Genomic DNA, 16,188 nt, shown 5'->3' with positions numbered 1-16,188 from the left:
GGTGGGATTTTTTTTTTTTGTTTTGGGTAGTTTTGGGTTTACTTCCTCTTTAATATTATTTTGCATAACTGAAGTGTGAAGAAGCCAAATATGCTGTAAGCTGAATAAACAGCATAATAATGAATAAACATGCATATGAAAATGTTTCCATGATGGAATTTATTTACCACAAAATTACATATGTGGCATATTATAAAATGTATATTGGCGCATGCTTGAACATTCATTTTAATACATTTAATTGGTGCCTATACTAATACTTTGCTTTTGTATCAAGGCAAGTTGAAACTAAATAAACACTGTGCTTATCATTTTCTGCTACATGTCAAAATTTCTAAAATGATAAAAAAATGTACTTATAGTAAATAGAATTTGGTGTTCTCCCTGGTGTAGGTGCTCAGCAGTCATAAAAAGAGTGGGTCAGTCCACCCTGTCCTGTCTTGCAACCGCTTGTCTGTGGTGGATGGTGCAAAAACCTAAAGGTATTTGATGCTGTAAATTTATGTTATAGTGAGATGCTTATCTAGCAAGGTTGTTTTTGTTTGCTGTTCTCTTGTAAATATTGTAAATAACCTGTACAACACAAATAAATTAGTGTTGGTAAAACTAGGAGGCCAATAATAGATAGAAGTCTTTTTAGGAAAGTTTGTGTATGGTGGAGAAAAAAAAATAAGGGAGTATACCCTTCTCCAATATCACTCAAGAGCCCTTAGATATACTTTTAAGATTAATATGTTAAATTTTAGTTAACTGAACATATATTTTTAATATGACAGATTTACCTGCTGAATCACCTGCCATTACAGTTAATGCAGCCATTGATTTAGTCCCAATGTAGTGGCTTTTGACCAAAAAACGGGCCAAATCCAAAACTGAATCAAATGATTGACTTAAAACTTTCTGTGCCCATTCACATACAAGACGACAAGCTGCAGAAACAACCTCTTCATCAGCATTCTGCAACTGAGCTGACACTTCCATCCCATCCAACTGAAAAGGAAAAAAGAAAATCTTAAACAGGCTAAAAACATTTGAAACATGCTAAAGAGAACACATATTACTTGCATACCATGCAATTTGCACAAATACTATTTGTAATTTACATTATCATCCCGATGATCCAAATTTTAGAGAATATGTCATAACACTGCCTTGGGGGCATAGGTAGGGCTTAAATTTAAATGTCTCTTGCCTTTACTCCATTATAAAGTTTTTTTGCTTTCCAATTTTTTTTTTATTTTAAGGCCGAGGGCCTGAATAATGCCTACCTAGCAATAAAGCCAGAGGAACAGAAAACCAACCAAGCATTTTTTTTAGGATTAGGTTAGCAGCGGTTCATATAATCAATTATGATAGGTCCACTTTTTGTGAATAGAATATGAAACCTGTGGTTTAATTTAGTCCAAATTGTTTCCGTTTTCTACTTAGGTTCACATTTAAGAAAGCACCAACTGAAAGTCTTGGTTTAAATAATATGATAAATTTATTAACAAAATTGTCAAGTTGTCAAGTTATGTCATTTGTCATATGTCATTTTGTTATTTAGTTTTACACAGAAATATTTTTCATTGAAAATTGGAAAAATAAAAAATTACCCCATCTCCTGACTTGTTAAAATCCAGATTAGGAAGTGAAGGCATGTGCACAAATGCTTTCTTTCTCAGCCCACTGTAGCAATACGTAGCATAATTAAGGTCTCTAACAAGATACATTAAGAGCCTGACATAAGCAAAACAACATGAGAAAAAGCATACAGGTTAAAACTAGAACTTCATTACATGTAGTCATCTATGCAAGCAGTTACTGTACATACCATTCAATTGAGATAGTAACATTACAGGTAGTCCCTGGGTTACATATGAGATAGGGACTGTAGGTTTGTTCTTAAGTCGAATTTGTATGCAAGTCTGAACAGGTACATTCTTTTAATAAATGCAATTAGGACATATGTTAGTCTCAAGATAATATTAGGCAGCATGGTATCGGTAACTGTATAAAATGCTCACTGTGAGTTAATCACAAACAAAGCAAGAAAAAAAAATCCTTTTTGAGCCTAGACATTCACAAAAGCTGTGCTTTATTATGCAAAAAGAAACAACTGCAGAGTTTGCCTTGGTCATTAAAGAGTTACAAGAGGCTGCAAAAAGAGTTCACCCCCTAGGATCACCCACAACCTCAGTTGTGTTTAGCAAAAGATTTCTTGTGCACATCATGCAAACCGCCCCCTCCCCCCATCCAGCCTCTGTCCTGCACACAGCGAGCAGGGAAGCCCCGTTCATATCTAGGAGGCGTCCGTATGTCAGATCCCCCTGACCCGGGGACTACCTGTGTATCTAAGGGCTGGATGCTGAAGGAAAAAAAAAAGAAAAACAAACTCACCAGACAATGGGCTACTATATTAAATAACACTGGGGAATGCATTTTTTGTTGAGTGAGATCTTACACTTGTTTTTTTTTTACTAATTTATGGGTGGTGAATACAGAAATTACCCCAGTTTTTTGCTATCACATACAGTTTTTACGATATAGGGTACCCTGCATTTTTGTCAAAAAACATACAAATTTTACATATTTTAGAGTAAAATAGGCTTAAAAATTGAAGTCAAAAATTGTTCCCCAGTGTAATAGGTCTAAGAGCACATGTGAATCTTTCCCCTATGGGTCATGGAATTTATCTACTATTCCCAGTCTGATTGCCACCTGAATACCACCAAATTTTATACCTCATAAAATATAAAAAGCTTACCATATAATGTAAAACAGCTATTATTAATAAAAGTTTAATAAGTCCTTCAAAAACTCACATTTTATAGCGATCCCACAGCACTAGATGAAACTGCCAGTAAATAATCTCACTTTCTATTTTTGGTATTCACCCACAATCACACTGTAACACCACCAAGCCTTTTATTTTCCAGCTGACCAATATTATAAACATGATAACATTATCCACACCTTCTTGACATGTTTTGCCCACAAGGTTTTTGAAGATGCTCTTGAAAAAACCTAGTAGGCAAAACATGTTGCGGTAGTGACGAGGTAAGTTCTGGTGAATACCACAACTGTAATAAAATAAAAAAAAACACAATGTAATGATAATCTTCAAATTGTTTGAAAATGTCCTGAGTGACACAATTTGTTTCTCTGAGATCATTGCTGATATGTTTCCTCCATGGCATTGTGTTAATGCACACCTGAATGAATAAAATCAGCAAATCTGCTTTAATAGCATTTGTTCAGCAATACCTGGTAGTTATTTTTTTCTTTTAATTCCTATGGAAATGGTAACACAGTGCACCTAATTTTCAATACATTCATTTTGATGTAGTCTTTGTGACATAAATAATGACACTGTGTAATGTTTTCTTCTTCTGAGGTTGTATTTACTGAATTCTAAGACCTGTTAGGGTTGGTTTTGCATTTTACATATTGTACACAAATTGTATTTTTTTTGTAAGCACAGTGAGCTATATATCTGTGCTCCAGGCACCAGGAGATTTACTGACTGTTTTTACAATATATCTTATATATCAGGGTAAATTTATCCTAAAGTAAAATTCAAAGGACAAAGTTTCATCACTATTTGCAGTGTAAAGCCAAAGGTAATAATAGGATCAGCTTTAAATCTATGTTATTAGCACATGATAGTCCAAGATTTTCCTATTCTGTAGGTTGCTGTAGTTAAACAAGATTTGTGCTGACAGCATATTATATGGCATATTGTTTTCTTTGTGCAGATGATATTTTCCATTTAAATTTACATGCAAGCTGAATTACAACAACAGATGTTTAGTAAGAAGCCTATGCAGATTTGGACACATTTGAAGTAAAGGATATTTTGATTTGCCTCTTGTGCCCAGGCGACGTGCCTTCATGTTTGGAAATACATTCTTCATAATCTTTCCAAAGTCAGCAGCACTTAGTGGGTGATAGCCAAGATTGTCACAATAGCTCCTGAAAGAAAAGAGCACATATATGAAATGGATATCGGCAATAAAAAGGAGCTTGGACAGACACTTCAACTCTTAAAATTCCACAGGCATGCATTTCTACAAGCAGAAAAATGCTTTGCAGATTATAGAAGACACAGCTGAACTGAGAAAAACAGCAAGGTCTGAGGAAAACTAACAGTATTCAGATCAAGGGATTAAAACTGCTTACTGGAAACAGACCAAAAGGCTACACTGTCCTGAAGCATCGTTAGGGGTAAGGAGGATATGTAATAGTGTGTCCTGTAACACTGCAGGCACTAATGGAAGAAGAATGATATTCTGCTGGACATGTCCTCAAGGGCGTCCTATTAGACAAAGCCCCTGTAATTTGGCAAAGAAGGTAAGATGCAGGGTTTCCAAGTAATAAAGGACAGCTGTGCTGTACATTTTCTACAGATAGCAGTACAGTGATGGGGCAAGTTGGGACTGCAAAGAGACAGATCCTGCTATACCTGTGCAATTCACACAATATCTGAGAAACAATATAAAAAAAAATTTACTTAACTTACTTATACTCATCATAGACCTCTTGCTTTGGCAAAGAAGTCTCCGGGTGTTCCTCTAAGGTATTCCTAATCCAGGAGAAAGCATGAGTTTGCTGAGCTCGACTAGATGACAAAGAGCTCTGATCACTAAAGGAAAGAGAAAAAAAATTGCCTTACTGCATAGAAATGTCTTAACATTAGCATCTGGAGAGTAAGTAAATATAGTTTTGATGGCGAGTCTAGCAAAAAAATTTAATACTTTTACCAAGTGTGATAAAACACAGCCTGGTTTGGCATTGGTACTTACTTCAGCTATTCATATGAGAAAATAATTGTAGTGAAACACTAAAACACAAGAATAAAAAAAGTAAAGCGACTTCAATATTGGCTAAACTAAGGGTGTGCTTTGGTTACTGCCAAGTTATTCTCAAATAACTATGCCAGTGGCATTAAATAAAACAAAAAATATTGTACATGTGTTTCTCATATTTTACTGCAGGTGATGTGAAGGCTCTTTTACATTCATAAATAACAAGACTTCTGGAAACATAAGACTGTTTTTTGGCAACTGACCACATGGTGCGGCCAAGTAGACAGAACGGATATTCAAACACTTATAATGCACCTGGCTCTTTCAGGGAAACTCAATACCTGAAAATTAAATTATGCGCATACAAATGGCATAGCATGGAAGTGGACATTGACATTAGAAATGAAAGCCAAAGCTTTAACAATGGCCTGAAGATGTGTTAAATGGGAATACTGAACACTAACACAGATTGGGGCTTCCTATAAATGGAGAAATATTTTACAGGTGATGACAACTGCTTGATTTCAAACCTGATGGACACAGTCACAGCCATCTAATAATCGCAACAAGAGGACGGAGGTAGCACATGCATTGCACATGCAATTGATCTCAAGTCACAACTTATTTTGTGGAAAAGGGTTACAACGTTTGTCAGTTTTTTATTGCTGTGCTCCTTTTGTCCAGATTACCTCTTTTTAATTGTTTTGATAACAAGTGACACCTGTGATGTCAACAAAAAAAAAATTACAGCAATAAAAACATTTTTTTATGTTTGTAATTAGCATTACTTATTTGTCCAATATGTAATAATGCCTGTGTCCATGATATGGAGATTTCCTGACACTTCCTGAAGTGATTACAGTGGTCAGGTGTGTGGACTGTCATCTAGTTATCACTGTCATAGGACATTAGTTGAATGATAATATTTCCAACAAGGAAACAAACAAAAATGGAAGAATTGGAAGAGGCTTTTACTATTTACCAATAATTTAAGAAAAGACAATAATTGTTTTAGGCTGAAATTCCAATTTAAAGAAAAAATACATTTTGGGCAAAACAATTAGTTATTTTTATTTTAAATGATTTGACTTTTTCATCCGGTGAGACTAAATGTTCAGAACTTCTGGGTATAGGGATCATATGAATACTTTCTTTCACCTAAGCACCCAGAACTGACGTGGGGGGTGCAGAAAGCCCTCACAGCCCTGATGGTCAGGGATTCTTGTAATTTCCACATGTGAATGAAGTACCAGAGAAACCAGGTCGGCAGAAGTGAAGGGGTGAACTTTAGGGCAAATCCTTTTACCAAGCAACTTTGAATTAGAACTTCAGCCACTAAATTACCAGCACGGAAACAAAATTAGACAAAAAAAAACAGAACCCTGTTTAAATATTGCTCACTGCTTACTGAACTTAATCTAAAATTTACATAAAATTATAAATCAAGCTTTTTTGACAATATATACTGGGTTCCCAGCTGCAGATTCATTGCCCTTTTACACCCTAACATGTGTAGGGCATGAAGAGACTTGTGAATCATGCCCAACACAGCCTTTCTAGGAACATATCGTTGTTGCAAGCCTTGAATTTGTGTACATTTTACTATTTACTGTACATGAACCTTTTTTTCTAACTAACAATTTACGTTCTTTGTTTTGTAATCTTTATCTAAATCGCAATAATAAAAATTCTTAAAGTCATGGGTACTCTAATACTTAAGTGGGAGAAATTCTATAAATGTATAGGATGCAAGTATAGAGGTCATTGTCCAGAAAAAAACTCTCTTTATATTACACCATTAGTCTAGATAAGCAACACCTATTTTTGACAAAACAAGAGAAAAATGAATTTGTAAAGATTAAACCTTGAAATATCAGTCTTTTTGTGCACCAGTACGCTGTGTAAAGCTGGCTGCAGGCATTGTAAATTGGCTAAACACGCATACATAAGTTATTATAAACATTGTTTTTTTAAATATCTAAACATAGACATGTAAATGTGAATTAGATGTTCACAGATATGAGAAGTTGCCTATTGGCATAAACAAGATCATCCAGTCAAGTGTTCATGTTTAGAAAGATATATGAATAAGCAAAAAACTAAAGCCACCTGAAAATTGTATGTCTCTGGTCAATAGAGCATGCTCATATATGTGCACAAAATATATAGAGACCTGTTGATTGTAAAGTCCAAGTTACTCATACATGGGTATATATAAAAGAAATGTCTTGGCAGTTCTTTCAAATCTGGCATTGGGCCACAACAATAAGATGTCTCTGGTTATCTTTAAATCAGGCAAACATTTCTTGAAGAGAAAATTTCTCAACGGTGTTGAGTTTACCCAATACATAAAAAATCAAATCATTATCTAAAAAACCTGTTGTTTATAATCCTGCTGATTTGAAAGTTGAACGACAACATACCAATTTTTACCAGGTATGGACACAGCCTACTTACAGACAAAACAGGGAAAATCTTTTGTAGAGAATAATCTTCTGTACAAAATATCTTTTGGTCATCAGACAAAATGTTTGCTTGCAAAATACACATGCTACAATGTCAGATAAGAAATTGATATTTCAGATATGAATATTTGGTATGTACAGAGAGAACAATCATTCTAAGAGGCCTGAAAATTAAACTTGACCTTTTTTTTTTCTGACCACTGTCTTATGCCGTTGGGCAGCCTTTTATTTGCTTTGACTAGGCTACTTTTTCTTCTGCAACCTATCATGTAGGAAGCAAGAGCAAAGAAAAGCATAATAAAAGTTGCCTACCAAACTTCTGAAACTAAAATTACAAATGAGTAACAGCTTGACGGAATTAGGCTTTATCATAGAAACAGAGCCACACCTTTTCTCTGCATTGCTAGGACCAGAAGGCAGTTGAAGGTAGAGGTAGAGCTTTTCCAAATCAGTGAATTTCTCAACTTCTTGCTAAACAGAAAAAAAATACAAACAATAAGTTCAAGCAGAACAGTAACAGAGGTTTCCTGAAAAATGTAATAGTACACATAGTACACTGCTAAAAAGCGAAGAATTAAATACTGGCTTTTTAGGACACTATTGACTTTAGCTTAAAGTCTTATAAATATTACAGAAGCAGATGTGGATGCGATTGCTCCAGCAGCCACTAATAATCATTTAAATGGACTTTTAAACTATAATTTCCTGGTAAACTTTAGTGTCCAGAACATTTCTTCTCAGCATCACTTTTGTAAATGGGCAGGAGAACAGAGGTAAGGGGAAGAGGTGTTAAAATTTGTGGGAATGGGGAGGAAGGCAAGGAAGGGAAAAATAAGATAATTTTGTGTGATTCTAGTGGGTGAATAATAGGGGCAAGGTGAGCTATATTCGTATATATAAGGGGAATGTCCCTTCTGCAATAAAATATCTTTCCTGTCTGATCACAATTTGTTTTTTGGTTTTGATCATCATCCATCTTGATTGGCTGGGCCGCCATTACGTAACCCCTTGTGTGGGAGTTCATTCAGTCCCGGAAGCTCTGGGGTGATGTTGGGATACCTTGCACATCCAAGCATCCTACACCGTGCTGCCATTATTTGATCAAAATACCATTTTTGTTACATAATAAATGGTACAACAAAGCGGAAAAGATCTTCACTTTTCAGTCTGATTGCAACTTGTTCAATTAGTGCTCCCACTATCTATAGTTCTGATCATCATGTTTAGAAAATTGTCTATGCCATATGCTGTTTTTAAAGTCTCTGCTCTGCACTTTTAGAAGCCTGATCATCTAGGAACAAAACCTGTTACTACTTATAAATATTGCATTATAAAAGTGGTGAACGTTTTTCTTTTCTGGCCCCCATCCTGGCTACTTTCCTTATGTCACTAGGCTGGAAACATTACAACTACATAGGCAAACATTAGTGCTCAGTACATTAAAAAAATGTTTGAAAACAGGAGCAGAATGTCTCATAACTATGCATAGAGCTTGTCTGCTGCAATGCTTGTGACACAAAATTAACTGGCAGCAAATTTTCTACAGACACAAATGGCATCTGGTGAGCAGGCAAGCTGCTTGTTCTACAACATATTTTGGCTCTTTTAAAAGCAACTCAATATTTTCCCTTACTAACTTGCTTTTAACAATTACTAGCTATATGCTAACAGATTTATTATTCTGCTGGCTGTTTATAAATTTGGCAAGAGCTCATAAAAAGTTGTCCAAATCCAGGGAAACCGTTATTGAACCGAAACAAAAGCATCTTATTCTATGCAGGCTACATTTTTTCAAAAGGAATATTTACAGTATTTTTATATTTTCTATAAACAACATATTTGCAATTTCTTAATTGGTTTACAATTATGTAAAGGCCAACAGAATCGATCCAAAGCACAGTCACTCATGGGCTCTTTTTACACAACACTTTATTTCAGGATTAGTTTAAAACTTTAAAAAAGCTTTAACATGTTACTGCAATATCTAAAATAATTTTAATATTTTTAAAACGAGAACATTATTTTAGGATAATAATGTCATGTTATAGTGATAACACTCTGCCATCGCTGCCGAATAGTGCTAGTACTTTGTCACCCCAACACACTGTCGTCCAGTGGAGACGAGTTTGCTGTTTTCTTACCCATTACACAGGCATCGGCCAAACAAATATTTTATATTTAAAATAATGGCAGATTATTACACAAAGTATTGTGCAAAAAATGGTAATTCAATCAGAATGTACATCTGTCTAACTTCCACCACACTGTGATATGATCTATCCACTACGAAATATAGGAAATGTCAAATTGTCAAATAACTAATCCCCTGGCTTCTGATGGCATTTTGTGTCTGCACTATACTACACAAAGTATGCACATCATAGCTTAGAGCTTGGCTCTGTTTGCGGCAACAAAAGTATGTGCAGGAGTTACATCTTCCAATCAAGGAGCAAGCGGTGATGATGGCAGTCCCTTAGGATGCAGCAATGACAGATCCTGGATCTGGCCAACGCTGCAGCGTGACAGCACAAGGTGCCATCATCAGAAAATTTTCTATGCATACTTGTCAATTATGGCTGAAGTTCACCACCCACCATGTATAGTTCTGTTAGCATTTGTAATGGCAACATACAAAAAGACCATTTTTGCACTTGTGTTAATCCAATGATGACTTTAAAATGCATTTGCTATTACCTATGCATTTCATGCTCTACCAGCTCATTTATTACCATGGATAACAATAGGGCAACACAATGGCCAACATAGCACACAAAATTTTAAACTTTTCTGAATGACCTAGTTGATCTTTCCTTCTTCAAAAGACATAAGGAAGGTGAGCAACTGTTGCCAATGTATGTTTTGTATGAAAAACAGCAGATGGGATCACCCTGCCTGTCATTGTCTGGATGGTTTATACTTTGCTGAGACCTTCAAGATAAGTAGTGATGAACTGCTCACCATGATACAACTATACAGTACAGCTCAAGAATTAGAACAGAATTATTATATCTCAAGTGAAAAATCAGAACAAAATGGTGTACATGAAAATTGGCGTTCTTGCTATTAACGCAAGAATATATGGGTAAAATCTTCTTTCAATGGTCATGTTTTGTAGATAAAAGTGGTTTTGAACCTTTATTTGAATTTTATTGCTACAAAAAAATATTATACCAAGTTTTAAAAAACAGACAGGGAGATCATAGGGTCAAAGGGTATTTCTATGAACAAGTAATTCCATGTTTCCATGTATACTGTCACAATTCTGGTGCACATACCTGATGCAACAGAAGATGTGGTGATTGATATTCTGAATCAAGAGAAAATTAAAGTATTCCAGATGTTTCTGATCAACCCATCTTTCATTAACTCAAAACAATAAAAAAATAATTTTAATTTTGGGTTTTACTGTACTACAGTTTTCAGCTAACCCCCTGTGTCAATCGGTTCAGCTATTTGTTAACATTTGTCATTCTCTGCTTTAATAGGATTGTAAACTCTATTGTGCTCATAGGGACATTATGTGTGTACATAGGGCAAACCTTGTTTTTTATGTGCCTTGCTGGTCTCCATCTTACAATCTAAAAGGTGGGGGAAGTATCACACAATAAGATGGGGGATATGGAATGGTGGGTGAACAGTAAGGGTTTTAAGAGACAAAAGAAGACGGGTAGGCAAGTTTGAAAAGATGAGTTTTACGTGCTCATTTAAAGAGCAAAAAGAACACCATTCCAGAGAGTTGGGGCAGCCCCAGAAAATTCTTGGAGCTGTGTGTGTGATGAGGTTATAAGTGGTGAAGTCATTAGTAGGTCATCGGAGGAGCAAAGAGAGCAGCTAGGGGTGTACTTTGTTTTGCGAGTTTTGCCTAGGCTGTAGACTGGCACAAGAGGTTTTTTTTTTTGTTTTTTTTTTTAATACAGAGTGACAGTTGCAGCATTACCAGTGTGTATATACATATATATATATATATATATATATATATATATATATTTTAGTTATTCACTTGCTAATCAATGTTTTCGTGCCTGAAGTACAAAGTGGAATGACATGAAAAGTCACCTCACCAGCATTTAACGTTCCAGAAAAAAAAAAAAGATCCAAGTCATTTTGGATTGTCCAACAAACAGCCTAAGCATGTGCAGAAACTCTCCTATTCTATTCCCAGAGGAAAGAAGGATGCCAGCCTCAAATATGGCACAAGTCCGAGGAGAGAAATAAATGGAAATGATAAGGGACATACTGTAAAATACTATTGGAGTTAAAACTTTGGTTTATCTTTAGCTTAATATAAGCATTTTTAGCTTCATGGTTGCAATTTTCATTTTTAAATGCCATCTACATAAGACCCAGGGTTCACAAAAAGCAACCTGTTTTTAGTCAGGTCAGACCTAACCTTTATTATTTTCATCTGTCCAGACAGGAAGATTGTGGAAATGATCATTTTGCAAATTACTGACATTTAAAACATTCTCAGCAGCTCCTGTGTAAGCATTTTGAGGTGAGGCACCCGCGCTCCTGCTGGTTGTGCTCCTGCTGTGACACAATCACTAGCTTTAAAGCAGTTTAAGGAGGGCCACCGGCACTTCTGCCTCTTGCCATTTGCAGCCCCAAACTCACCAGTCATGGATCAGCACTGGGGGTTGGGGTCTGCTGCTCTAAATATTCAGATGGGACACAAAAATTCATTTGTGCCAAGTGCACAGCTTTTGGCCTCCTAGATAAGACATCCCCAACACGCGGCTTTGCCCAGCGCAACCACCAGCGGGGCGAGGAGAAGGTCCCCGCTTGGGGGACGCTGTGTTTGTGTGTTGTGTGTCTAAAACTAAGACAGAAATACAAGCCAAAATAGCGAAGTCCTAATAAACAAAAAGATGACAATGCATGCAGTGTTAAAAGTGCAAGAGTCAATAAATTAAGCTTTCCTACCTATAAGAATAATAACAAAATGCACACAAAAACAAAATAATCAGGTCCCAAAATATAGAATGTTACCAGAAAAGTGACAATTTGTCTTACATAAAGGAAGAAAACTTTTACCTTTATTGTTATTTATATAATCCATGTTTGACACCACACTTGAGGCCTTTCATATTTAGAGATTAGACCACCACTGCTGTATATTGTGTGATTGTTTTTTTTTCCTATGGCATCTCTTCTCCCTAAAATTTCTACACATTTTATTTTTGGGTTTGTTTGCAGAAATCATTTTTCCTTTGAAATTTAACTCTCTGCTGTCTTAGATTTATACATCATAATCCCAGTCTAGACAAGAGATTAAACCATCCTTTGGGTATTCAGGATTATCCAGTTAGATTATGAACCTTCCATTTCATAATGTCTTCCTGCCTAGAAGTTGTATTTTGCTGAGTGGTCTAATTGTTAATGCTCACCAGATGAAATCTAATTGGATAGGAAATCTGCATACTGGGATTGCTTTCTAGAGATGTATATTGAGATTGTTTACCAAAAATTCCATACATGAACTTGGATGCTTTATCATGCCTTTTTGTATGCAGTTGTCTTTTTATTATTTCAATAAAATGGTTCCATTTACAGCACATATTTGTGTTTACATACCTGACAGCGTTGGTTGGAAAAACATTTTACTGTTACTGATAGAGTGGGGACAGTGTACATTTTTAGTAGAACAGTTCAAACTTTTGAAAGTTCACAGACAATGATACCATTAGGTAACTCGTACACAAAAGATTGATGGCCATCCCAGAAAGAGCAAGGCAGATCAGGTGACAGTAATTTTATATTAACAGTTACCCTCAAGCACATGCAACTCTAACAATCAATTAGTAAATATACCAATAAAAAAAACACTTGTTGATCATATTAGACATTTAGGGCTGCGCTGTACATTCTGACTGGGCTCACAGTTGTTTTAGACTACAACTTAATTACTGTATGTTGTGTAGATAAGGACATTGGGATACATGTAGTAGTTTAGCAGACACGGACAGAGCAGTCTTAAATAAGGCCACAAACACACATGCAATGGTTCTCGTCCTATAATTGTCTCAGGGCCGATATCGGATGAGAATCTGCGTGTGTACAGCGCTCATCGTCCATCGTCCGCACAACGACGACGAACGATCATAATCCAAGTGGAGGGGGGAGAGCACAGCAGGGTGCCGTTCTGTTATTCTCCCCTCTCCATAAAGATGAACGGTGCTGTATGAACCAGCACTGGTTCATGCATCGTGCAGTGGTTTGTCATTTGGAAGGATCGTGAAAGATCCTTTCTAACCACGATTATTGCACGTGTGTATTTAGCCTATGACATTGTGTTTACAAAGGAAAAAGAAGAGGAGTGCATTACTGGTGAATAAACATGTATTTTCTGTATTAGCAGGTTATTTAAAGGGATGGTTTTGTGCTTATGACAAAAGGAGAGCAGGCTTAAACAGGGCATGGGCACACAGGCTGCTGCTCCAAGCCATCAGAGGCAGAGACATGGGAAACAGAGAGGGGCTGTCAGTCATGCCACCAGAATCAATGAATTGTGTGCATATTTATCTATGCAGTGTATGAGCACATGTATTTGTATACACGTTACAATTATAAGAGGTTGGTGGTGAACTGACCCCTGTACTCCTGTAAGTTAAATACATATGAGCCCTGCACTATATATGTTTCATATTCATTACTCCAAAAACAATGGGTAATACTTCACTCATTACATCCCTCTAATTTAGGGGGAAAGACTGGAAAGGATGGCATATAGATAATTTAAAAATAGATAATACAAAATTCCCAAATTTACAAACACAATTGTATTTAACTAATGTAAAATAAGAAAAGAAAAAGAAAAATTAGCCCCCAAAGATAGTCAGTGCTTGTCCTAGCCATAACCACTGCTTAACTGGAACAGAGCGGGCACTGAATTAGGAAGAATTACAGGAGCATTTACACAAGAATGGCAATGTCACTGCTACAATGCAAGCAGAACAGTGAACATCGTCATCACTAATGAACATGCCATTGATATAATGATTTTTTTTTTTTTTTCAGTATGTGGCTGTAAAGAACACAGAAAGGATATGCTATAAAATGTTTACTACATAAGCTATTCTTGCACCTGCACATCCCTTTTCATGACAATATGGGTAAAAACTCACAGCGCACCTTTAAAACTGAGCTGTGTGCACTTTGTAAGGTTTTATGTGATACAACTTATATTTTATGTAAAAGTCATTGCATTGAAGATCAAGGTATGTATTCTTACTCACCAAAATGCAGTCCACTTTTGACTGTATGGATTTACTAAAGGAAACAAAAGAAATACAAATGTATTAGTTAAATATGACAATAATTCAAATGTAAAGAACAATTAAAGAGTACCTATATTACCACAAATATTATAACTTTAATATCCCATTGAATAAACTAGCAACAAATCATAGGCTACGTATGTGCAGCTCAGAAAAGTATGACAGAACTCAGCGGTGATCAGGCAGGTAAGAGCAGTTCTTTCAGAAGAGACATCGCTGATCCCTTCCTGCAATAAACACCTATCTGACCAAGGATTTTTCAAAGTGTGTAGTTTGGTCTACGTTAATGCCAGATATCAAAGGAAAATGAATAAACTGGAGTGAGCTGATAGAAAGACAACAGTAACTTTGCTTTTGAAAAATGATCATCATCCAAAAGCAATATGTAGGAGTATTAACCTGTTTGATCTGAGATGAAATGCATCAGTTTTAAAAGTTTATTTCAAATGTGCAAGCTGGTAGTTAAATTGATTTATTCACATAAACTTCACCAAAACCTTTTTTTACAAGAAGAACACTTTAAAGTACATGGCTTGAAAAGATTACCCAAATGAGCTACATAAACATTAAAATACGTAAGAACACATAAAACAACAGTGACCAACTGTGTATTCATACTTTAACCATATGTAATCCAATATTACAATCTCCCTCAGAAGCACTTTCTTCGAATTCTTCAAATCTCTAGGCCCAATAAATAGAAATCAGCCCTGTCATATCCTGACCATATCAGATTAGGCAACAGAACTACCACTTGCATTAGAACATCATTTCAGACATTTGAAATCCATACGATAGGCAGACATATTCAATCATACACATCATTATGTTAGATGCTGTACATATATAAAATAACAAAGTGCTGTGTTTATTATTGTTGTTATACAGAAGCCTCCACATTATTAGTATTGGTGTGTGGTAGCAAAACAGGGCTACATCTGTGCCTGGATAGAAAAGAATCTGTCCAAATCCTTGGTGTGTGAGACACTTCATTAGCATATTATTAGGACATTAAGCAGTGTGTCCTCCGGTTACCTCCAGCCTGATCACAAAGCATTTTAATCACAGCACAGGAGGCATGGAAAACGCAGCATATCATCGGCGGGGTGGGCATTCTATACTGGGAGGGAAACAGCATTTGGAAATTCTGTGCAATACCTACAGGGAGAAGAAAATCTGGCATTCTGCATTATTTCTCTATGGGTGTGAGGCTGGTTTCCTTCAGACTTACTGACCTCCTTTTACTGCAAAAATAGCCCTGGGATGATCTTGACAGGCTGTGGCCAATTCCGCTCCAACTGTACAGTACAAGTAGTAATCACTCTGTAACCTAACCTCAATGTGATTGCTACCATTGATCCCGACTCTGTGCTCCGATAATAAAACTAGACCAAATTTCACACTAACATTTCTAGGTAAAATCCTATATATTAGTACCTTCCTGATTATATTATCTGCTTCTTATGGCTGCCTCTAAAAACAGATACAGACAAGGATACTTGGAGCAGACAATATAGTATGTTGCTGCAGTGTGAAATGTTATGCTTGTTTCAGGTTATGTATTATTTTTTGGAAACGCTCATTGTTTAGTGAAGAGTAGATGCAGTCCTAGATATTCTGCTACAATAAATATAAATCTGTACAGGTAGTCCCCGGGTA

At 36.0% G+C, this 16,188-nt stretch overlaps 1 protein-coding gene across 1 annotated transcript in view; it reads right to left on the bottom strand.

Annotated features, from left to right (window-relative positions):
* RFX7 (regulatory factor X7) overlaps nt 1-16,188 on the bottom strand; it is a 57,193-nt gene that overhangs the window by 9,458 nt on the left and 31,547 nt on the right. Inside the window, exons 2-7 of the mRNA XM_072402343.1 lie at nt 14,488-14,521; nt 7,641-7,723; nt 4,502-4,624; nt 3,838-3,954; nt 1,596-1,680; nt 783-990 (exon numbers count right to left, since the gene is read on the bottom strand). Coding sequence (XP_072258444.1) covers nt 783-990; nt 1,596-1,680; nt 3,838-3,954; nt 4,502-4,624; nt 7,641-7,723; nt 14,488-14,521 — 650 coding nt within the window. The remainder of the gene's footprint in view (nt 1-782; nt 991-1,595; nt 1,681-3,837; nt 3,955-4,501; nt 4,625-7,640; nt 7,724-14,487; nt 14,522-16,188) is intronic.

This window comes from Pyxicephalus adspersus, chromosome 2 (assembly GCF_032062135.1).
Source record: "Pyxicephalus adspersus chromosome 2, UCB_Pads_2.0, whole genome shotgun sequence".
NCBI classification, from domain to species: Eukaryota; Metazoa; Chordata; class Amphibia; order Anura; family Pyxicephalidae; genus Pyxicephalus; species Pyxicephalus adspersus.
This window is presented reverse-complemented; position numbering and strand designations above follow the sequence as displayed.